Source organism: Eschrichtius robustus, chromosome 6 (genome assembly GCF_028021215.1).
Source record: "Eschrichtius robustus isolate mEscRob2 chromosome 6, mEscRob2.pri, whole genome shotgun sequence".
Lineage (NCBI taxonomy): Eukaryota > Metazoa > Chordata > Mammalia > Artiodactyla > Eschrichtiidae > Eschrichtius > Eschrichtius robustus.
Window position 1 is genome coordinate 138369816 of NC_090829.1, and position 24787 is coordinate 138394602.

Below are 24787 nucleotides of genomic sequence, written 5' to 3' on the forward strand. Positions count from 1 at the left end.
AAGTAAGCTGAAGACAGTTTGGCTTATAGTAAAAGGGAAAGAGTGGCATTCATCTGACAGTTTTTTCAAGTGCCAGCTGTGTGTCAGACGCTCATCTGGGCACTGGGGGGCGTCAGCCAGCAGAGCAGACCTGGTGGTGACGGTGGCTGTGTGGCCTCAGCGTCAGCCGTGTTCTCCTGTGCTGAGTTTTTGCTCAAAGACTCTCAGGTATTTTCACAACATTTGCATCCCTTTTCCCTACCATAGCTGAGAGCTGAAACACACAGAGGTTTCACTTCTGTGCGAGTGAAATCCCTTTGTGGGAGTTTGCCTCCGCTGTTGTACTGATAGATGCTGTCACCCGGCCCGCAAGCTTTGTGTTCGCAGTCGGCGGGAAGGTGCCCCGTCAGCTGCACGTGCACCCCGAGCGGAGACGGGCCAGGCCTCGGTCAGTGTCAGTGGAAAAACAAGCCCGCACCCACTGATGATGGTGCTTCTCTTAGAGGACGGCCGTGAAGTCGCTGACGTCGTGTCACGGGAGACCTGGATAAAGATAAAGAGACGAATGAATGCTGGCCGTCCGCAGGAGGGCTTCCTGGAGGGGGAGCCGGTGTATGGAGGTGCTGTGGGCAGAGTGATGGGAACTCGGCTCCAGACCTCCTGGAATGTGCCGTGCGGCAGGAGGCCCAGGGGAATGTTGTCCTCAGTGTTTCGAAAATCCGGTGTCACTGGGCACATTTTTGGCTGTGCTCAGGTCGGGGGTGTCTTTGTCATTACTTAGGTCTTCAATCAGTCACATTAGCCTTTCTTTTTTTAAATGACTCCTCCTACTTGTATACAGAGTGGCTGTATAAAAGTGGCTCATCCACTTTGGGCAGTGGAACCTGTACACACCATGTAAGCACCACGGCATCCACAGCAAGGCCGGAGGCGGAGACGGATCTCTGCCACAGTGTGACACAACGGGTCAGATGCCGCCTCTTGGCCAAGAAGCCGCACCCCTCGGTGACATGTTTGTTTTAGCAAATTCAGTTTCAGTGACAGCCAGCAGGTGGACAAACACAGAAGGGCGAGAGATGGCAGCATCTCAAAATGAGGAGGAAGATGGTGCTTCCCGGCCAGGGAGAGTGAGCAGCGCCCGTGAGAGCCCGCGGCATGCGCCCTAATTCTATGCTCTCCCGCCCACAGGACGGACGCGCTGCTCCTGAAGCTGTCCCTGGTGGTCGGCAGGGAGGTCTTCTACGCCGCCCTCTGGGGGAGCGTCCTGGCCAGCCCGTCCATCCGCCTCCCCGCCTCGCTCTTTGTGGTGGGCCACATCAGCCGGGGCTCGCCCGGCAGAGAGCAGAAGTACATGCTGGGGACCGACTACCAGCTCACGGTGGGTGCCGTGCTCCCGGCGGGGTGGCTCCCCGGCACAGGTGTCACCGGGGCCACGGGTGGGCGGGGGGGGAGGGGGGGGGAGGGGGAGGGGAGGGGGCGGGGCAGCGGGAAGCAGAGGCGCTCTGAGGTTGGGCAGGCGAGGAGGCAGCATCTCTGCGAAAGCCGCGATGGCGGCGTTGGCTTCTAACAGCTGCGTCACGTTTGTGTATTCACGCGAGGAGGGCCCTCCGGGAGGCCCCGCAGCTTCCACGTTACGGGTGGCCGTCGACGGCGCTCCGCGGAGCCTGGCTGGGGTCTGCTGTTGAGCCACAGCCTCGTTTTCTTCCCCCAGCCCCGTCACACCGCCCACTGTGGCCGCCCAGTAGGCTCGCTCCAGCTCCTGCCGTCATCCCCGCCGCCCTCCTCTCCTCTGGCTGCTCTCACACCTAGGTTGTCCGTGCCCAGGCCCCTCTTCTCTGGCAGCGACCTGCCTTCTCATGACCTTGAAGAATGGGAACTTCCCAGATCTTTCTCCCTTTTCCCCAAACTTACCATTTGTTTAATGGCCTGCAGTCTGTCGCCACCTAGTGGTGGACCCAGGCTTTGAAGTTAAAATGTTCAAAACTGAATCCGTCGTTAACAAAGTTGCACCGATTACTTACCCCTCTTGAGTCCATTCCTCTTTGCAAAGTGGGAATAATGGAGCTTCCGCACGGGGCTCTCTGAGGAAAAGAGTGATGAAAAGGACCTCTGCTTAGGGCAGAGGAGACCCTCAATAGTCACGTTCCCTTCTTCCCTGCCCTGTCAGTACCACTTTGTTTCTTTCTCCGTTTTCACTGCCCTGCCTCAGCTTCTTGGGTCTCGTTCCTGGACCATCATGTAATTTTCTAACCGGTTTCTCCCCATCCCTTCCTCTCCCCATCCAGTCCTTTTTTGGTTGGTAAGAGGTTCACTTTGCTGAAACATAGCTTTGCTCAGATCTGTACTGTGCTTGAAAAATACCTGTTTGCTGCAGATAAAGTCCATCCTCAGGAGTATTCTAACAGTCTGCAGCCAGCTCACCAGATGCCTCACTCTCCACTTCAGGCCCATTACACTCCCGGAGCTGGCTGCCTGGCCTGGCCTGGCACGTCTGTGATGCTGTCTTTGCTCCAGCCAGCCCGTCGTCCTGCACTCACTGCCTGTGCCTCTTCTCCCCCGTCTCAGCGTGTCTCCTGCCTGTATTACGAAAAACTCAGCTTACCCCCAAAGCTTCACTGTTCTCCCCAGTTGAAAGATCTCTCCCTCTCCTCTTCCCAGTTCTCATAGCTTTTTGTTACCACTTGTCTTATGGCTCTTATCTATTATGCAGCTGTATTACACCTATCTATACTCAGAAAAGACACTCAAATGTCTACTTAATTGGTTTGGAATCCATTTGACTGACACTCTTTGGAGTTTTAGTGTAGCTGAAAGTTCCTATTGGCACCTAAATGTATTCGTTTCTGGGATTATAGAATTTGAGGTCTTAGAATCTGACGATCTGGTCCAAAGCCCTCCGTCTCTGAGATGGAACAGCGAGGGCTGCGGCTGAAGGTCTTCCCGATGTCACACAGCCCCCTAGCGTCTGGAGCTAGAACCAAGTTTCCCATATTTATATCTTATTATTCTGTTCCACACGATATAACACGGTGGTTTCAAGATTGCCAGGAAAAGTTATTTTCATTTTTATGACTATAAAGAGTAGCCTGCAAATGATGTCCAATGTCTTGGGCATGAAATGTTCGTGGCTTTTTGTCTTTTGTAGGTAAAGTCCTTATGTGCGTCCCTGTTGGACTCAAACGTGCTGGTGCAAAGAAATAATCTGGAGATTGTCCTGTTCTTCTTCCCATTTTATACCTGTCTGGTAAGCTGTTTGTGCTCTTCGAGGGGAGTCGCTGGTCTTTCCTGAGGCCGTGGGGTAGACGGGAGAGGTCCGAGCCCTCTCGTCCGGAGGGGAGGGCAGCCACTCAGTGACCACCGTTCGCTTTCAGCCATTCAGGGTCCTCGGTCATTTCTGTGAGGGTGGTGTTTCCATAGCGAAAATTGAATAGCCTCTTTCCCTGGGCAGCGTGTGCAAAACCAGCCCCTTTTGAGAACCGCCTCTTTAAGATAAAGCTTTTGTAGATTGGTAAGGAGGGGCCACATGTCAGAAGCCAGCGATTTCCTATGTCATCTCCTTGCAGTATAGTTTTCTCTTTCCTCCTCACAGGATTCCAGCGAGAGAGCCATCCCCCTGCTCCGATCCGACATGGTGCGCGTCCTCTCGGCCGCCACCCAGACCCTCCTGAGAAGAGATATGTCTCTGAACAGAAGGCTTTACGCGTGGTTACTAGGTACTGAGTAATACGTGGGAGTTGAAAAGTCAGCGTTAAGGTGAAACCTTTGCGTGCTGATTTTTGGAATAAAGTCGCAATCTTGTTGATACATTTCTGAATCACAAAGTGTGGAAAGATAACACGGTGACTGAATTGGCACTGGTCAGCTGAGTTCTGCTGCCTACCCCGCAGCTTTGGTTGTTTTGCAGCTGTTACATAAAAAAAAAACGGAAATAATGGGATTTTTTAAATGTTAACCGAATTCCATTTTAAGAAGCTTGGAAGACCACAAAATGTGGGAAGGAACTGAGGGTGTCATGGTTTCGTAGCTGCTTATTGTGGTCAGATTATACTTAACTCGCTAACGCTGGGTCGTCTCTGCTGAGTACACGATTGATTTCACTGAAACTCATAATAGAACTAAAAACAGTGCCATTGAGAAGGTTCACATGATACTGAAGCTTCCTTATTAAAGCCTTATTCAGGTAGGAAGAAGTTTCATGGGATAAGACTGTGTGTGAGAAAACCCAGAAACATGGAATATATGTAAAAGAAGGTTTTGTCTGGATGGGAACGTTTGTGGCATTGACACGTTTGGGGAGATATTTGGATGACTCTGGAAGAGCATGAGACCCCGGTTCATGTTTCTGTGAGCACGTATTCTTGTGAACAGACTGCAGACCTGTAGGAAAAGAGCCATTGACCGTTGGTTGGATGGAAGGCTTCAGGGGGACAAGTCCAGGAAATCACAGGGCCTAAAATTCCCAAGTCCATGTACCTAAGTGAAGGTGGTTTACAGAGCGATTGTGAAAAAACTCCGTAGTTTTTTTTTTTTAGAAAGACTTTATTTTTTTAGAGCAGTTTTAGGGTCACAGCAAAACTAAGAGGAAGGTCCAGAGAGTTCCCACCTCCCCCCTCCTCCCCGCCAAGCACGGCCTACCCTATCACCGCATCACCCACTGGAGTGGCACGTTTATTACAGTCGAGGAACCTACACTGATACCTTATCGTCACCCACAGTCGGCTGTTTACACAAGGGTTCACACTTGGTGCTGTGCATTCTGTGGGTTTAGACAAAGGTATGATGACATGCGTCTACCGTTACAGTGTCACACAGAATATTTTCCTGCCCTAAAAATCCTCTGCTTCTCAGCTTTTTTTTTTCCAACCCTCATAGATCTTCTCATACCAATGTCAGAAAGTCCTCTTAACCTTTTCTTCCCCTAGTTGTAAAACTTCCAGAAGTCATAGCACAGAAGCTTATGAAGGATTTCCAGAAGGATATTTACAGGCTCTCTGAGCATTTTTGTTAAAAGAATGATTTTGTTAAATGCACGGCTGCCTTCCAGTGGGGCTAGGCACACTGTATGTAGACAGGACCCTGGACCCAAGTTCAGTACCGGCTCCGACTTGCTTAGCCGCGACCCCAGGAGTCCAGACTGTCTGCTTAGGAAGATGCTGTTCCTTGCCCTGAGGACGTTAGAGACTTACCAAGGCTCAAACGGAGGGCATATAGTTGAGAATACCTTGATTTTTACATAGTGCCATACAAATAAATACTGGTTTTTAAAAATGATACTCATTCCATTAGATCCTCGTAATCATACTTGTCAAAGACAATCAGGATGAATTCTTGGGGTAAACTAAATTGGTGCCCGTTGAGATGGAATTCTGCCTGTCTGATCCCTGGCCCACCACTGTCAGAAGAAAATAGGTCTCGGTTTTGCTGGATCTGATTTTGGTTTTCTGTTGGAGGAATTCTGTTTTTAAAAATGTCAGAGCATGAGACCTTTGCACAATAAGATGTACTTTAAATGTATAGATTTCTTTACAGCTCATGGTGCTTGTTCTTTTATAGGTTCAGATATTAAAGGAAATACCGTTGTGCCGGAATCGGAAATCTCAAATTCTTATGAAGACCAGTCCTCGTATTTTTTTGAGAAATATTCCAAGGATCTTTTAGTTGAGGTAAAGGAGCATTTCTGGAAAGTAGATCCCAATTAGGGCATTCCTGACCATGGTTCTTCAGTGGAGTTCCTTGTGGGACCTCAGAAGTAGACAGGGGGCCTGTTCCTTAGTACACGGTTGGGAAAATCTCGTGTATGGTTGTCCCTTGGAATCTGCAGGAGATTGATTCCAGCACCCCCCTACCCCACCCCACCCCCATGGATACCAAAATCAACAGATGCTCAAGTCCCTTATATTTATGACTTGGCCTAGTATTTGCATATAACCTATGCTCATCCTCATACCTTAACCCGTCTCTAGATTACTTATGATACCATCTCTAGATTACTTACGATGTAAATGCTGTGTAAATAGTTGTAGAATACAGTGTGAATGCTATATAAGTAGTTGCCAGTGCACGATAAATTCAAGTTTTGCTTTTGGGAACTTTCTGGAATATTTTGTTCCCGAATATTTTCAATCTGCAAGACCCACGATATGGAGGGCCGACTGTAGTCACCTCGTGCTGCATGACTGCTTTTACTTCTATCCCAGAGCATTTAACAACTAGAACAACCAATAAAGTCATACTGTACTTTATATAATACCCTAATATGTGGCTTTAAAAAACAAAAATAGGGTCTGGCTGAGATACTGCACCAGAAGTTCCCTGATGCTGACGTGGAGGAACGCCACCACACGTACCTGAAGCCTTTCCGCATCCTTCTCAGTCTGCTTGACAAGCCAGAAATAGGTAACATTAGATGAGCTTTACCATCATACACCGTTAAAACTCCGGTGAGATACAATCAACGTGTTATTTAGAATACAGTTTAATCTTCGGAAGTTCAGAATCTTGAAGTAGTTTAGTCATGCTGTGTGCTTCAGTTTTCATTATCTGGGCACCACTTAAAAGTTTTGCACAATTACTTGAACTTTTTGTGAAGAAATTATAACACCTTTGAGCTGTTGTGCTCGTCTGTGCGCGTGCCTGCAGGGCACGTGCAGTACTGACCTTGTGAGAACGTTTCTTCAATCAAATCATTTCTTCAACTGAGCCTTGATTGTATTCTCAAGCAAATAGGGGACACTCCTCCATCTTTTTGCCTTGTGACCCTGGGCAAGCCCCTTCTGCTGTTTGGGCCTCAGTGTTTTCCTCTGTCAAATGAAGGGGTTTGAACTAGACTCTGGTTCCAAAAGGGTTGCCCCTTATATACCGTGGTCCTCTGGGCACCCGTTGAGGAAAGTGACCTTCTCTCCCTTCCTTTAAAAAAAAGAAACTGCCCCGGTATCCATTCACTGTAAGATCTCAACATCTCATCTCTTGAACACGGTAACAGGGAAGGAAACCCCCTTCTCCGTGGGATTCATCCCTGATGGCATCATCTGAGTGCTCAGGACTTGCCCACCGTCCGGGCGCCATTTGCAGAGAACGAGAGCTGAGGGCATTCGTTAAGTTCCTCCGCCCTCTGGCCTCAGGATTGGGGACCCTTTGTTTATGCATTCGGAGACAGGCGTGGGGCGTCTGTGCAGCAGGGAAGGTGCTAGGCTCTAGGTGTACAAAGGGAAACAAGGGCTTCTGGTCAAGGGAGACGGAAGGGAGACTGAGGTCCTGGTGTGTTTTCACTGTTGTTAATAATAATGGTGACCTTTTTTTGAGCAGTTCTTTTGTGCATCGTTAATACGCATCTCCAAGCATACTTCTGTACCTCCAACAACCCTGGGGGGTAGATTTTCTTACTATACACATTCTACAGAGGGAGAGACTAAAGTTGAGCAAGGCTAAGTCATTTGCCAGGGGCCACCCAGGAACTGGGACTCAAACTCTGGAGTCTGTTTGACTCCAGAGCCTGAGCCCTCTTTGTCAGGACTCTGCTGCTTCCTTGATGGCACCCGGACGGCCCATCCCCGACATGTTACTCATGTAACACCAATGAACTTGGGTACCATGACAGGTGCAGCTCTGTCTGCTTCTGACCAAAGTCAAAGCGCGAAGCTTTTGTGCCTCCAAGCTCCGCCCTTGGAGATGGGTGTTTTACGTCAAGGCTTTGACATGAGCCAAGTAAAACGTTGAGCTAGCTTGGGCTCCAGGTCATATTTTCTGGGGGCGGGGTGAATGGCAGGCTTCTGCCCCATCCCAGCAAATTCGTCCTATCTGATAATTTAGTTTTCCAAGGAAAGACACACTTGAAGGGCAAAGGAGTGGATTGATAATGTAGAGTAGAAGGCATAGGAGGGTCATAGGTCAGTCTTATCTGTGCTTTGGCTACCAAGCTTTAGCCACTTCCTCATTTCTTCTCCTTGAATCTTGACCACAAGCTTTCCTTCACTAGTAAAAAGCATTTGGCAGTCTTATGCTATAGATAAAATACACCTGGGACTTGTAGTGAGAAAGAGACCTTTTGTCTTTGGAAGCATAAGAGATTAGATTATTTGCTGATTCCTTGTTTGACAGAGCTTTTGTTTTCTCTGAATCATCCTGTGTTCACTCCTCTGAGTACATGAGTGGGAAGTCACACCCTCCCATCTGGCCTGCTGGTTGATGTTTGTGGAGCAGAAATGTCCAGCCGCCTTCCAACTGCCTGTCTGGCAGGGTCCAGTTCTTTTGTGCCATCTGAGGCTTTTCTGGGTTGGTGTTATTTCTTTTGTGTCGTTCTAGCTCATCAGTAAAAGAATTCAGAATAGGAAGTTGCCCTACTCTGTTGGTGCTTCTGTGGAGTGATGGCCTCTGGCCAGGCACTTTCTGCACACTTAAAACATTTAGCCCACTCCCTGCCTCCTTCGAGAATCCTCCTGGGGCAAGTTATTCAGCGTCTGGGCCGCCGTCCACTTGTCCCCTTGTAATCAGGACAGCCCACCTGATTGCATACCTGGTTCTGTGGCTATTGTGAGCGTTAAATAAGTTAATAGTTATAGAACGCTTAGAACAGTGGCCAGCACACAGTAAGCTCTACAAAAATGTTGGCTGTTTTCACAGACGTTATTCCCCCAGCTAAAGGTGTCATTGTCACAACTAAAGTTTCCATACATTTGAGACTGTATAAATGATCTGTGTGTTAGAGTTACTCTCAATACGCTTTATACGTTTGTCATTGGTTTACAATGGATTTTTAAAAAAACATTTTGATTATTAATTTATTTATCTGGACAATTTCTTTTCAATTGCAGGGCCTCAAGTTGTTGGGAATTTGTTTCTCGAAGTCATCCGGGCCTTTTATTCTTACTGCAGAGATGCTCTCGGCTCTGATCTTAAACTGAGCTACACTCAGAGTGGAAATTCGCTGATAAGGTACTGGTGTGGCTTCCACCTTCACTCTTCCTCCCTCCCTAATGCCATGATTTTTTGTCTCTGTTTACCATAAATTGTGAAGTGCTCAAGAAAGTAGGGATGCAGAGGGTCAGGCCACGCCTTAAAATAACCTGTGCTCTTAAATCAATCAATATGAATCGACTCTTCCCTATTGAATACTGTGATGATTAAAAGGAGTTTGATCTTGTCTCTGCCCCACACTGGGAAGTACAAACCGTATTTACTGATCAAGTGTGAAAAGTTGCTCAACAAAGGCAACTGGGTCTGGTGTACAAGTGGTGAGTGACGGGGAGGAGGGCCGGCGGGAGGTCAGGTCAGGAAGTGGGGCGAGTGGGTGTGAGTCTTCAGGAGACCGGTCACAAGGGGGGTAGCAGGGAGCAAGGCGAGGGCACCCCAGGGGCATGAAGGCACTCTAGGGCCCTGGAGGCAGGGTGAGTGGGGTTTGGGGGACAGCGGACGTGGCGATAACTTAAAGCGTGTAGTTAGCCATCAGCCCTGTGTTTTGTTCTGTCTTTGTACTTTTTAAGGTAGTACAACCTCTTCCTTTTCACTTTACTCTTAATATAATTTCCTTCTCCCTGACTCGGCATTGGGTATGTTAAAAATTTAAATCAATTAGAAGATTTTTCTGGCTTATTAATTGTAAGCGTACCAAGTGTCTTTAGTGTTTGCTTTTTTGCTCGTGGAATGAGAGTAGTTTATTGTTTTCCTGAATATGAAAGTAATACATGTTCATGGTAGAGTATACCAGTATTTGAAGGCATCAAGGAAAAAGATATTATCCATAATCCCACCACCCTTCAGAGAAAAACATAAAACATTTGTATTTCTTTCCAGACTTTCAGTGCATAAGTACACAGGTGCCTATCATTTATTTTTATTTTTAGTTATTTATTTATTTTTAATTATTTATTTATTTATTTAAGTTCTTAGTTGCAGCACACAGGATCTTTTTTTTTTTTTTTCAAATGGGAATTATTTATTTATTTATTTATTTATTTTTGGCTGTGTTGGGTCTTAGTTTCTGTGCGAGGGCTTTCTCCAGCTGCGGCAAGCGGGGGCCGCTCTTCATCGCCGTGCGCGGGCCTCTTACTATCGCGGCCTCTCTTGTTGCGGAGCGCAGGCTCAGTAATTGTGGCTCACGGGCCTAGTTGCTCCGCGGCATGTGGGATCCTCCCAGACCAGGGCTCGAACCCGTGTCCCCCACATTGGCAGGCAGACTCCCAACCACTGCGCCACCAGGGAAGCCCTATTTTTATTTTTAAGGTGGAGTTACAGTACCTGTTTAGTTGCCTGTTTGTTTTTTTTAATACAAGTTGTGAATGGCTCTGCACTCTTCTCCTATGGAGGATAGTGGTTGCCTTTAAGTCCTCAGTAAGGAGTTACACTTATTTAAGAAATCCTGACTGATTGACCAATCTCTTATTGATTGACTTTTGGGCGGTTTCCACTTTTTCAATATTTTAAAATTGATTTCGGAGAGGCAGCAGCAGTAAGTGGTGGCTTGAAGCAAGATCTTAGTTCCCTGCTCAGGAATTGAACCTGGGCAGCCTGGATGAAAACCGGGAATCCTAGCCACTAGACCAGCAAGGGCAAGAGACTAGACTCAAATTTTCCCTGGCTCTTGCCTCCGTTTGAAAGCAAGACTGTTTCAAGGAGGCAAAAACTGTAAAAGCAGGTGCAAAGTTTATTATTAGAGGCACAGCACAACAAGTGGGAGAGCACGCAGAGAAACCGTTTATTTAAGTTTCTTTTTCCACACCTGACCTGCCCTAGGACCCTCCCCGATATGTGTGTGCAGCTTTTTTCCAGGACGGATTCCAGCCCAGAGGCCCATGGCGGGGGCCTTGGCATCACCTATTGTGGGGTGGCGCCCCCTCCTTTTTGACCCCCAAGGAGCCTTTCTGCGCACACGCCATGTCTCCCTTGCCCCAAGGATGGGAAATATGTGACCTCTCCATCTTTTACTCAGACAGGGTTTAGCCCCTCTCTGTTCCTGCCATGACTGTTATCTTAAAGTGTCCTCAGGAGACAAAGCCTGGCTATTTACTCTATTTCTGTTGTTATTTCTCTTTCGAAGTGCAAACAGGAGGCTGGATGTAAATGCCTAACCTGGAGCCCATCTATCTCCTGTCTCAGGAAATGCAAACAGGAGGCTAGTTGTAAGTGTCTGGCCTAAAGCCCACCTTTTTCCTGCCCCAAGAAATGTAAACAGGAGGCCAGTTGTAAATGCGTAGCCTGGAGCCCATCTATCTCCTGCCTCAAAATGACATTGTCATGATATCCTTATGCCTACATCTTTTTTTTTTTCCCCTGGCCAAGCTGTGCAGCATGAGGGATCTTGGTTCCCCGACCAGGGATTGAACCCATGCCCCCTGTACTGGAAGTGCAGTGTCTTAACGCTGGACCACCAAGGAAGTCCCCCTTTGCCTACATTTTTGTGTACCTCTACAAGGATTTCTGTAGGATAAATCCCTAGAATAAATTTCCTAAGTCATAGAAGATATGCATTTAAATGTTAGCCGAATTTCCCTCCTAAATGGCTGTACTGTGTTATTCCACCAATAGAGTATGTAATTACCTATGGTTGGACTAAAGCTGGTTTTCCACATAACATTCTTTTTTACAATAGCTCTTTTTTCTTTATTTTTATTTATGTATTTATTTATTTGTTTTTGGCTGTGTTGGGTCTTCGTTGGTGCCGCGGGCTTTCTCTAGTTGCCGCGAGCAAGAGCTACTCTTGCGTTGCAGTGCGTGGGCTTCTCACTGTGGTGGCTTCTCTTGTTGTGGAGCATGGGCTCCAGGCGCACGGGCTTCAGTAGCTGTGGCTCGTGGGCTCTAGAGCGCAGGCTCAGTAGTTGTGGCACACGGGCTCAGTAGTTGTGGCTTGTAGGCTCTAGAGCGCAGGCTCAGTAGTTTTGGCGCATGGGCTTAGTTGCTCTGCGACACGTGGGATCTTCCCAGACCAGGGCTTGAACCCGTGTCCCCTGCATTGGCAGGCGGATTCTTAACCACTGCGCCACCAGGGAAGTCCTACAATAGCTCTTATTAAGCTTACTTCTGAGGGAATGGATCAGTATAAATACCGTTTAGGATGGCACGATGCATTCTCTTCCCTATGTAAGAACAGTAATACTTCTTATCTATGACCGAGTTTGTCAGTCTCTCTAGAAATAAGTTGTAAATGGTACAATGAATTCGTTTTTCAGACATGGCATTCCCGTAATACAGGTTTTTTCATAGATGTATTTATAAATATCCCTCTTCCTTTACAGTACAATAAAAGAAAACAGAAATGCCTCTGAGATTGTTAAAACAGTGAATTTGCTCGTCACATCCCTAAGCACAGACTTCCTCTGGGATTACATGGCAAGGTGTTTTGAGGACTGTTTTAGGTAAGCCTCCAGTTCAGGGGTTATGAACGTGTGGGAGGGAACTGAGGGTGTCATGGTTTCGTAGCTGCTTATTGTGGTCAGATTATACTTAGCTCGCTAACGCTGGGTCGTCTCTGCTGAGTACACGATTGAATTCACTTAAAATCATAATAGAACTAAAAACAGTGCCATTGAGAAGGTTCACATGAGACTGAAGCTTCCTTATGAAAGTCGAACTTCAGAAACTCGTCTGTGCATTTTCTGGTTAGGTCGATCTAATCGGCTTTCTTTGCATGGTGCCCTTGGAGCCCTAATCTATTCAAGAAGCTTAGTTTTGTGGTCCTGGGACTGGAAAGAGTGTTTTTGAAATCATCAGTCATCTTAAATTCTTATTGAAATTAGTGTGTAACTGTTCAGATGAAAGCATTCATGTTCTAAGCTTTCCTGTCACTTTCAATCTGGTGAATTGCACCACCTCCAAATTGCTGGCGGTGGCGTGCTCAGGACAGCAAACTTTCATGTGGAGTCCTTTCCCATGTGATTTGCGCTGTTAAGGAGGACTGATGTAATCTCTCAAACCCCATTTTGTCCTGTGAGTCATGCTGTGAAACTTCATTCTTATCACGTCCTTTGGAATGCTCTGTGTTCTCACAATGTCTTCTGTACGTGCAACTGTGATCAAAGCATAACTTATTAACGTTTGCCGCGGGCCATCCCCTGGACACCCCCAGGAGAAGCAGGCCCATCCATCACATAAGAAAGCCGGAGCTCAGAGATGTGAAGTACCTTGTGTGACGTTGCACAGCAGATCAGCAGCAGCTGAGATTAGAACCAGCCGTGCCCGACGTCCCAGCTGCTCCTGCCATGCCCTTTGCCTCCTCTGGTGCCAGGCCCCAGCAGGCGTTCAAACCTGTGATGAGTAAATTAATTGTAATCGGATCCACGGCGGGCAGCAAGGCCATGTTATACTGAGGCTAGAGTGTATTTTGGTCAGCTTAGTTCCATTTCAGAGTTACGAGGAGTGCTTTCTTTAAAAACAAAAAAAAAAATTAACTATGAAACATTCCAGTGTAAGAAGGGATGGGAAATGACATCAGACACACATGCACCCATTGCTGAAATTATAGACCACACTTGATCATTGTTTTTCACATCTTTTTTTTTTAAAGGAATAAAATGTTGCTGCCCAGATAGATCTGACTCCCCACCTTCCCAGCACTTTTCCCTCCTTTCATCCCAGCTTTCATCTCTGTCCTGAAATTCATGTCTGTCCTGTGATATCTGTGTTTTTATGACATGTGTATCCAGAAACAATATAGTCTGTTTTGTCTGTTCAAATTTTATATAAATACTATCAAGTTGTATATAACTTTTTGCAATGTGTTGTTTTGGGGGGTGGGGTGGTCCACAGCCCTTTGGAGATTTATGTACACCTAGTTCATTCATCTTGGGTATAGTAGTCCAGTGTGTGAATAAACCAGTTTCAGTCTTTTCATTGTTGCAAATAGTACTCTGGTGACCGTGTTGGTCCTGTCTCTTTACACACAGATGCATGGGGTCTCTTTAGAGCAGGCACCCAGAAGCAGAATCTCCCAGATGTAGTGGACACAGTTCTTCAGTCCCTTACCAAGATAAATGCCAAGATAACTAAGCGATAATTTACAATGAAGAAAATTAACTCAGGTTGAATTGTACGGTGATAGCTAGATGAATCCAAAATTACTGTTTTGGGAACCAGTATATTGACTTTTTAACTTACGTATCCAGTTGCCTACTTATTGAAAAGGAAGTGTTGAGCTTGAGAATAAGATAAGCCCAGTGGAGTTACACTTCTCTGTGGGAGCTGAGAAATTCTAAGCAGCTCGTGGGGATGAGCTCCTGGTGACATGGAGGGAGCTGTCTCTGGTTGCTCTGACAGCAAATTGAACAGCTGTCCTGCATTCTGTCACCAGGCTCTTTCCCTGGGAACATGCCTTTGGTTTGGGGCTGGGGGCCTGGAATTGTTGCTGTTGATAGCTCCAGATCTGCTGGGTAGGGAATCCCATGTGGGCATGGACCACCCTCACCTGATCTGATGAAGTTCAAGTCAAGAGTGAACCTGTTTTGGAGACAAGCAGATTCAAGACTTATTGACACTTCTCTATGTTAGATAGTTTTTGGCACCAAAGCTTAATTATTAGAACTGCAGAAGCTGTCTTTCATTATGGTTGAAATAGAATAAGCAACTTTATTGGAAATCACAGGAAACGCTTGAAATTATTGTAAGAGAGTTGTTTTTCTTTCCTGTGACTCACGCAGACCTGCAAAGCAGAGTCACGCTGTCGGGAGAAGCGTCGGCCCTCCCCCGACAGTCTCGGAGCTCTGCACCCTCCTTGTGTTCCTTCTGGACGTGATCCCCCTGGTAGGTCCTCTGCTCTAAGGAGATGGCCCGGTGCTGGATGTTATTTACATTCTGATTAGTGTTGTTGGCCTTTTTATGAACCTAAACTTACTGAAGAAGTAGTTTTACATAAATACATAGCACTGTGTTAATGTTTGTTTCAGCATGGAAGATGTAGCTGGACGTTGTATCTTTTAGGTCCTTTTAATATAAGGGGCTATAACTTCTGAGCCAGTTGTAAGTGGGCTGAGCTGAAGTTATGGAAACCAGATGATGAGCTGAGTGTCATCCATACTAAATAACAACAGTTATTTAGGAGTGAGAGTTAATGTATGTCCTTCTTTAAAATTTTTATTTATTTATTTGGCCGCGTTGCGCGGCATGCGGGATCTTAGTTCCCCTACCAGGGATAGAACCTGTGCCCCCTGCAGTGGAAGCACAGAGTCTTAACCACTGGCTTGCCAGGGAGAGTCCCAGAGAGTAAATGCATTTCTTAGTTAAAGTCACGCCCTTGGCTAATTTTCTCAAAGGAAATTGATTTCTTTAATATAGAAATAAATGGGGTGATTATTTTCTGCAAGAAAGAGGGAAGCCACCTGAAAGGAGAGGAAGAACGTCCATTGATTTATTTAGATCGAAAAGAAATACTATTTTGTTTTCTGATTTGGGTATTAATGTGAAACAAACTTATGCTGTAAAAAAAATTTGAATTTTCTACTGGTTACACATTAAACCCGTGTCTCTGTTTCACAGGAACTTTACTCCGAGGTGCAAACCCAGTACCTGCCTCAGGTGCTTGGCTGCCTGGTGCAGCCTCTGGCCAAGGAAATGGAGGCGCTAAGCTTACCTGAACTCACGCACGCCTTGAAGACATGTTTCAAAGTGCTCAGCAAGGTGCAGATGCCGCCGTCCTACCTGGACACAGAGCCTGCAAGTGGAAGCTTGGTACGTGCTGGGAGGAGCGGAAGTGGTTCTCTGGGCTGAAGGAACCTTGTACCTTCCCGCACAGGGATAAGACTAGAAGATATATCGGTAATATCTAAAACACGCTTCTAAAATCCTCACACACGTCATAAAAGCTTTTAGTGTAGAAGCACCCCCGGTCATTTCACCCTCTGCCCTGCTACTTCCTGCTAAAGCCCATCACTAAGCGAACGGTTAGACATAGCTCACCGTCCAGACCTTTCTATGTGTATGTTTGTGTACATGTAATTTTGCTTTTTTTTTTTAATATAAGTGAGAGAGTAGTCCCTGGGGCTGCCGTAACAAAGTGCCACACTGGGTGACAAAATAACAGAAAGTTATTGTCTCGCAGTTCTGGAGGCCAGATGTCCGAGATTAAGGTGTCAGCAGGGTGGTTCCTTCTGAGGCTGTGAGGGAGAATCCGTTCCATGCATCTTGCCTGTCTTCTGGTGTTTCACTGGCAATCTCTGGTGTTCCTTGGCTTATAGACGCACCCCCCCAATCACAGCCTTCCTCTTCACGTGGCATCTTCCCTGTGTGCATATCTGTGTGTCCAAATTTCACCTTTTTATAGGGACACCAGTCATACTGGATTAGGACCCACCCTAATGGCCTCACTTACTTGATCATCTGCAAGGACCCTATTTCCAAATAAGGTCACGTTCACAGATGCTGGAGGTTAGGAGTTCAACATCTTTTTAGGGAACGCAGTTCAACCCATAACATACATTATTCTCAGATTCACTTTGGTTTTCATCCAAACACTATCTGGAGGACATCTTTCCATATCTGTGTACACAGAGGTATCTTACTCTTTTCTCATTTCTGCGTGAGACTGTATGGTATGGCTTTACAATGTCTTCACCTCTTCCCCTGTCGAGGTTATTCTGGTTATTTCTAGTTTTTCACTGTTACAGCGCTGCAGTCAGCATCTTCGCACAACCTGTTCTCAGGGCTGCAAGTGTTTCTGAGGGATCAGTTTATAGAAATGGGTTGCCGTCAAACCCATTTCTTACCTTAGAAAGATGCTACCAAATTGTCCTCCAAAAAGACTGTAAGAGTTATGGTTCCACAAGCAGTCTGAGGCCCATGGTCTTTGAATTACTTTTATTTTCTACCTTGTTTAGGGATTTGAAAATTCTGCCCTTGAAATCCATTCGGTGCAATGGCAGACAGGTGTGCAAACAGACTAAAAAAGCGAAGCATTCCTGAAAGACAGCTGTGTGTGTTGGTTAGTGCTGGGGGCAGATGCCTGCCCGATGGGGCTTGAATCTCAGTTTGGAAACTAATTACAGATTGTTGCTTCATTCTCTAAGTTAGTCTTTTTTTTTTTCTTTTTTCCTAGCTGTTACAGCTGTTGGAAAAAAATATCCTAAAAAGGATGTAAGATATAAAGTTTAAGCATGTGTAGTGTACAAATATAAATAACACTATGTTTCTAAAATTGCATGATACTCAGTCTTCCCCAAAGAGCACAGTGGGTCAACTGCTGAAAAGTTTCCAGTTTAATGCCATATGAGCTGAGTAACAGTATGAGAGGTTGATTCATTAAAGGTTGAAGTGTCATCCTTTTGGAAAAGCTACAGAATATATATACGCATATATATGTGTGTGTGTAAAACATGTACGGGGGTAAACACTTTGTTCTAGCTGTCTCCCCTTATTTCGTTCCTTTGTGCCTTTATTTTACACTCAGCCCAATTTCCTCATTCGTATTTTTACATCTGCCAGAAGCTGTTTCTAAGTAACCCTGTTGGCCCCTGAAGGGCCTAAATAAGTAAAGTGGGCTCAAAGCCAGCCCACCCAAAGAGCACGGGGCTTGGTCAGCCGCCTCGCTGGGCCGGCCGCCTTTCTCCTGCCCCCTGCGTGCCCTCTCCGTTGCACTATACACGTGTACACAGGGATCCATCCTCTCGGGGTAGAGAACTGTGATTTTGAAAAGCAGGGAGGGCGCATTCGTAGCCTGATTCAGTTGATGTTTGAATCCCTTGGTCTTTCGAGATACACGCTACAAACTTCCATTTTTTGCAGAGTCCAGTCAAAGGTGAAAACAGTGAAGTAATTTTAGACACAAACGCAGTGCTTCCTGGTGATGAAGGCGCTTCATTTCCTCCACTTAAATCTGAAGACAGTGGCATCGGCCTCAGTGCTTCGTCGCCAGAGCTCTCTGAGCACCTGAGGGTTCCCAGGGTTTCCCCGGACAAAGACGACGTCTGGAAGAAGGGCGGGAGCATGCAGAGGACGTTTCTTTGCCTCCAGGAGCTAATTGCCAACTTCGCCCACAAGAACATCTTTGGAGCACAGCTGACGGCATCCGGAGAAGAAACCAAGTCGGCAGAGCCCGCGGGCCCGAGGGAGGAGGCTGGGATGCGGGGCCCGGCGGGCAGCGACTCGGGGAGGAAGAACTCGTGGGAGGCGAAGCCCCTCGGCGGGCCCCAGCTCAGGCAGATGCTCTCGGACCTGTTCACGGTGCGCGGGTCTCCATTTAAGACAAAGAGCTTGGAGACGCCGTCGCCCCTGCCCAGCAGCCCTGGCCGCAAGGAGGAGGAGGAGTGGGCCGTGGACCAGGTGGTCATTGACCCGGGGAGCTCGAGGGAGGGCTGCAGGGAGGCCTTCGCCGCGGCCTGCCACCTGCTGCTGGACTGCGCCACCTTCCCCGTGTACCTGTCCCAGGAGGAGACCGAGCGGCTCTGCGACGCGCTCTTCCAGCTGCCGGGTGAGAGGGCGGCCCGGCTAGAGTCCCGTGGAGGAGCCGTGGGACTCGGGCAGTGGAGGTTTAGAGATGAGCTAAAATCACAGCGGCCGAGAAGGAACTGTGTGCCACGTTTGTTTCCTTCCTGGTTTTGTAGTTAGCGTGTATGGTTTGGATTTGTCTCACCGGATGGGAAATTGATGAGGCTGGGTCTGTATTTTTAAACTAGGGGTGTCTAGCAAAGCCCGTCAAAAGGTCTGGGACTGGGACTTCCCCGGCAGTTCAGTGGTTAAGACTCCGCGCTGCCACTGCAGGGGGCACGGGTTCCATCCCTGGTCGGGGAACCAAGATCCCACATGCCACGGGGCGTCGCCACAAAAAAAGAAAAAAAAGTCTGGGACGTAAAAGGTACTTATGGTAGTCGGTAAATAGACTACTTCGTGAGACCTGCTCTTAAAGCTTTACATATTAGTTTGCTAGGGCTGCCATAACAAAGTACCACAAACTAAGTGGCTTAAACAATAGAAATGGATTGTCTCATGGGTCTGGAGGCCAGAAGTCTGAGGTCCACGTGTTGGCAAGGCCATGCTCCCTCTGAAGGTGCTGGGGAAGGATGTGTTCAAGCCTCCTTTAGCCTCTGGTAGTTCCTGGGCTTGTGGCAGCCCAACTCTGATCTTTCCATGGTGTTCTTCCTGTGTATATGTCTGTGTTCAGATTTCCCTTCTATAAGGCACCTGTTATATTGGATTTGGGGCCCACTCTGCTCATTTTAGTTTATTCAATAGTTATTTATTTGGCCATGCCACGCAGCTTGCGGGAGCTTGTCTCTTCCCCAACCAGGGATCGAACCTGGGCCCACGGCAGTGAAAGCTCCAAGTCCTAACCACTGGGCCACCAGGGAACTCCCCATGACCTCATTTTAATTAATTACATCTGCATGACCTCTTTCCCAATTGGGTCACATTCTAGGGGGTTAGGACTTCAACATAAGAATTTTTATGAGGACACAGTTCAACCCATAACAGGCAGCGTCTTAGCTCGGGCTGCCATAACAAACTGCCGTAGGCTGGGTGGCTTAAACAAAAGCCATTTATTTTCTCACAGCTCTGGGGCTAGAATTTGAGATCAGGGTGCCAGCATAGTCAGTTTCTGGTGAGAGCTCTCCCCTTGGTTATAGACTGCCACCTTCTCACCGTATGTTCACATCCTGGGTGGGGGGCAGTGGTAGGGGGCTCTCTCTGTTGTCTCTTCTTATAAGGGCACCAGTCCCATCCTGAAGGCCGCACACTCAGGACCTCATCTAGACCTAATCACCTCCCCTAAGCCCCACTTCATATTGGGAGTGGAGGCTTCAACATGTGAATGTTGGGCAGACACAGCTGAGTCCATTGCAGGCAGTGAACACTTGAAAGAAAAAAGGGATGGAGGAAAAAGTGGAAAAGAAGAAAGTGATTAAGTTGGTAGGAGCAGAGGGTAAAGATTTCTGCACTTGTCATTACCTTAAACTCCCATGCAATTTGTCTCTTGGCTCATGAGCTGCAAATGACAGTATACTTGGAAGAAATGCATTTAGAATTGATAGCTTCAGTATATTTTCAGCCTCTTTTAAAGCTAATGGCATGTGCCCTACCACCAAGAGGGCTTTGAAAACACATTTTGAACTCTGCACCAAAAAAATGTGATTTTGACTCTGTGTAAATTTCAAAAAAAAAAAAAAGTGTTTTAATTCAAATTTTACTATATTTACAAATTTTTTAAATGACATAAAAACAAACATTTCGAATCATTTCAAAGCCCTGAGACCAACCTTTGCAGAATTTGAATAATCTGACAAGCGCATGAAACCAGACTTGGTCTCATTTGTCCTCTGGCCCTGAATGGGGACAGCGTATCCTGTCACCACCAGAAGGTTATCACACTGCTGTCCAGGTGACTTCCCAGATCTAAACATCTTAGAGACTGGCTCCCAGGTCGGTGAGCGAGTTTCATGAGGTTTTGTCTGTCTCTCTCTGTCCTCTCTGGTTGGCTTCCTTTCAGGAGCTGGCGATGCCAGTTTTCCATCTTGGCTGAAATCCATGATGACCATTTGCTGCTGTGTGACTGACTGCTACCTCCAGGATGTGGCCATCTCCACCCTGCTCGAAGTGATAAACCACTCCCAGTCCCTAGCACTTGTCATTGAAGACAAGATGAAACGCTATAAAAGCTCCGGACACAACCCATTTTTCAGCAAGCTGCAGATGGTGACAGTTCCTCCCATTGCTCCAGGAATATTGAAAGTCATCGCAGAGAAAACAGACTTCTATCAGGTATTTCCCATCCAGAGGAGGGTGGCTGGGACCCTGGGACCCTTTTCCCAGACTCTTTATTTGAAGTTGTCCCAAAAGTTGTAGCGGTGGTGACAAAGAATATGGTGCCTTGGGTGGCAGCCGGTGAGGGTGGCTGGAGACCTTGCCTGCCTTGTCCATCTCTCTAACCCAGGCTCCTGGCACAGTTTCTGTTCCCACAGCAAGTGTTCAGTAATATTTGTGTTCAGTTTTAGGCTGACCAGACTCCATCTGGCAGGATTCCTAAGTTATCTAAATATACAGAAAAAGAGACTCTGTCCTAATTTGTGAGGTTAGAGGCTTTGAGGTTATTTACCCTCAAGGAAAACTTAGTTCGTGTCAAGTGTAAGAGCGATTGTTGCTGAAGATGGTGAGCAAGTGTTGTCCATCTTTTGGGGGCACAGAGTAAGAAAATAAGGTAGTATAGGGCTCATTTAATTGCAAGAAGCTGAAAGATACTCCAGCTAGCTCATGAAAAGAAAAGTTACCTGGTTATTTCTGGTAAGTGAGCAGGCCTGTGGTTTAGCTTGTTGCTTATTATAAAGGTAGGGGAGCCCGTGGAAGTCCAAGGGCGGGAGTGGAATGCAGCTGGGTCTCACGGGGTCTCACCTGGGAAGCTGTCAGGTCCCGAGGCTGCTTGCTCTGCACATCTCCCTGCCAACCAGGACCTAACTTGGTTGCCACTTGACCTTCAGTCTGCCTCAGGACCCTCAGGCTTGATTCTCATAGCTAATGACAGTTGCATCACTTTCTTACAATTCTGAACTAACTGGTCAAGGCTATTAAATAGGCAGTCGGTGGGGCACCCTTGGGTCAGGTGCCTTCTGCTGTCCAGTCGACCACAGCAGTGACGCAGGCCAGGGGGAAGTGGTCGTGTGGTATAGACAGGGACCAGCCCACTCACTGGGGCCTGTAGATGGAACACATTTCCCCTGCAGGTGGTCGGGACAGCGGATGCCCTGCAAACTCGGAGTTGCTAAGGAAGAGACATTTTAGATGTTGTATGTGGGAATGAGGTACTGGAATTAAACTGTCCTTTTAGGTCTTGACAGCCCGTCCTCTGAAAGGCTTTCGAAATGGGCTGGCTTTTCACCTATTGGAGATGAGCTCTATCAAGCAAGTCATGTAATTGAGGCCACCTCTCAGCTTTGTTTCCTTTTTTATTTTTAAAAAAAAACCAGCATTATTTAGATATAATTCATTCATTTAAAGCACACAATTCAATGGTTTTTATTATATTCCTTGTTTTCTATGTGTCATATCTTTTTTCCACCTATTTCCCTTTTACTACTTTCTTTTTCATTAAGTGAATATTTTCCAGTGTAATATTTTAATTTCCTTAATGACTTCTACAATATATTTTGGGACTTATTTTTTTTAGTGGTTATTCTAAGGTTTACCATATACATCTTATCAGAATTGACTTCACATTCATACTAAATTCCAGTAAGATATAGAAACATCCCTCTTGAATAGCTCTATTCCTCTTCTAAACGTATGGGTCACGTTTTCTTGTATCTTTGCATGTCTTATAATCTTTATTGAAGACTGGACATTTTAGGTAATATATTGTTGTAAATTTGTATTCTGGCACCTCCCTCCCACCCCACCAGTGACTCGCTGTCTTTTTTGTTTGTTTAGTGACTTGACTGTTTTAGTGATGTCTGTTTCCCCTGCAGTGTGAGGCCTTTGGCGCTGCTTCTTGGAGGGTTCAGCCTTAGGAATGTGCAGCCAGTCTGAGATGATAGTGATCTCAGCAAGATTCTCCTTGACCGTCTGCTTTCTATTCTCATTGACTGTCCGGTCTCTATTAAGCTCTGTTGGTATCACACCCAGATGTTAAGCTCCGCTAATCACTGGTTGATTGCTCTATTGTTTTCAACAATGCCCTGGGGCATAAATTACTGCACAGTCTGATCCAATGAAATTTACACTCCTCTCTCAGGTAGTTTTTTCAGGCCAGTCTTTGAGATTTGTTTTGACACAGGAGGATTTTTCCTAGCTCTCTGTTTCCCTGGTTATTTCTGGTAAATGAGCAGGCCTGTGGTTTAGCTTGTTGCTGTCATGGAGCTACCAGCCTCCTCTTAATTGCTTACCACCAAAATCTCTGTTGTTTTTGAGAGCACTCCTAGACTTGAACACATACCTATGCTCTGTTCCAAATAAACTCATTTCCCTTATAGAGAGCTATGCAACTCTCTGTTTTATGGCTTGCCTCTCCCCCTGGGCAAATTCTCTGAATACTATTGCGCAGGAAGAGCTGCGACTGGGACAGTTGTCTGTTTTTCTTGGCGCAATATCCCTACAGGGTGCTGGGAAAGGGTGCTAGCCTCTGGTCTTCTGAGTGTGCCTCTTTTCCTCTCCTAGCACGTAACTTTTCCCTTACAAGCAAACTGGAGCAAGAATGATCTGGACCCCAGTATTCTTAGCCTGCTGTGCCTGGATAGAGCCTCCATGCAAGAGTTGGCGCAGAGGAGTAAAATGCCGGTGGCCTGTTCCTCCCAGGGAGATGCAAAAGCCTTTGACTGGGAGCTGGAAGGAGGGGGTGCCCATCTTCTTGGCCACACCCTGCCAAGCCAAGCTTGATTGAGAGGTGGATAAGGGTCATGGTTCAAGTGGCATAGACTATTGCTACTTGTACTGGAATATTCGTAGACTTTCTTGAGTGTTTCTTCATCTCTTGAGTGCCCTTAGGATAATTTCCAGCTACCCTAAATAGCTGGCTGTTTAATTTTTTTCTATAATTTTCACTGGTTCTGGTGGTTTTGCTGGTAGAGGGTCCACAGTTTGTGCAGTTGAGCCCCATTTATGATGTCGGGTCCTGGCAGATCCTGGATTTAATTGCTCTTCAGCTTCTGCCCCTCATTCTCCCTGTCTCCTTCTTACCAAACTTGAGTCACAGTAAAGATCTTGAATCTGTAGAACTTGGAACCAGGAAGAGGGCCAACTGTAAGCACGGTGACTGGGCAGATCTTCCCTGGTGCTGCGTACATCACAAAGCTGGACATAATTACCTCACAGGCACAGGGGAGAAAAGAGAAGAAAGAATTGAGTCCATGAATCCTTGGAAAGCTATTAATAGAGTAAAAATGGTAGCACTCAATATTTTCCCCTTGTTTGGTGTGAAGTATACTTTTATGAGTTCTTTCCAAAGCCTTGATTTTTATTTTGACTCAGATTTAACACATGCCTGAGTACTACTTGCCAAGCACTGGAGCATACGTTATATATTATCAGGTTCTCAAGAGCTGGGTGTGGCTGGTACCTGCCCACATTGAGATGCTGGAATTAGAAGTGGTAAAGCAACCTGCACAAAATAGCCAGGATGTGCCCCGGTTCTCGGATTCCAGGCGTTGGGCTGGTTCCACATCTTCTAGCCTTTTTCTCATTCCCATGGAATGGCCCACCTACCAGCTTTCCTTCTGCACACAATGCAAATGAGAATAAGGTCAGATATCCCAAGAATACCCTGCCCTTTCTAGGTTGTAAGGCAGATTGCCAACCGCTAAGAAAATGTCCAGAACGTAGGGATTGAGAAGGCTAAGACAGATGAAGGAGCAGGTGTGTTTTTGTGATCAATGTCAAGTCTCAGAAACCCTCCAAAAAACAACCTGAAACCTTCCAGGTGGAGCATCTTACTCGTACATTTGCCGTAGGGGCTGCAAGTAAGGGGACTGCTTCACTTAGTCGGAAGTTTTGTATCAGAAGTTTACGGGTAACTTGTTAATTGGAAATCATGGCCCCTTAGATAAAAAAATAAATAATGGTTAGTGGCTCAAACCAGTCAGGGGTTAATTTGATCTGTGCAGAGAAGACAGTTTTGTTAAAGAGAAATAAATGAGCCAAAAGAAGTTCTTTGATCTAAGATGTACATTATAAAAAGTTATAATCTGTGAGACATCATCTTTTTCCATGACCCGGAAGAATGCCTTCAGAAATTCCCCTCCTGAAATGGGCACCAGCCCTCCTTTTGAGTCTCACCCTGGTTGGGTCAGGCACCCGCCGTGCTCCCTGGGACTTGGGGAGGGGCTGCAGCCACTTGCAGACCTCATATGTTTAAAGCGCTGAGATGAGGGCTGGGGAGATGAAGGACTCTATATTTGGGATACAATTTGTGCCC

The 24787-nt window shown here is 46.6% G+C and overlaps 1 protein-coding gene across 4 annotated transcripts in view; it reads left to right on the top strand.

Moving 5' to 3' along the window:
- The window catches only part of DOP1B (DOP1 leucine zipper like protein B), a 107694-nt gene that overhangs the window by 38283 nt on the left and 44624 nt on the right, over nucleotides 1–24787 (top strand). For 3 of the 4 annotated variants that reach the window (XM_068547040.1, XM_068547041.1, XM_068547043.1), the window contains exons 5-15: nucleotides 1168–1357; nucleotides 3125–3223; nucleotides 3569–3692; nucleotides 5533–5642; nucleotides 6261–6375; nucleotides 8790–8910; nucleotides 12207–12326; nucleotides 14604–14706; nucleotides 15439–15630; nucleotides 17680–18364; nucleotides 20378–20649. In XM_068547040.1, the coding sequence (XP_068403141.1) occupies nucleotides 1168–1357; nucleotides 3125–3223; nucleotides 3569–3692; nucleotides 5533–5642; nucleotides 6261–6375; nucleotides 8790–8910; nucleotides 12207–12326; nucleotides 14604–14706; nucleotides 15439–15630; nucleotides 17680–18364; nucleotides 20378–20649 (2131 nt within the window). Of the gene's footprint in view, nucleotides 1–1012; nucleotides 1358–3124; nucleotides 3224–3568; nucleotides 3693–5532; nucleotides 5643–6260; nucleotides 6376–8789; nucleotides 8911–12206; nucleotides 12327–14603; nucleotides 14707–15438; nucleotides 15631–17679; nucleotides 18365–20377; nucleotides 20650–24787 lie in introns of those variants that run through there. The other variant, XM_068547042.1, reaches the window with a different exon arrangement.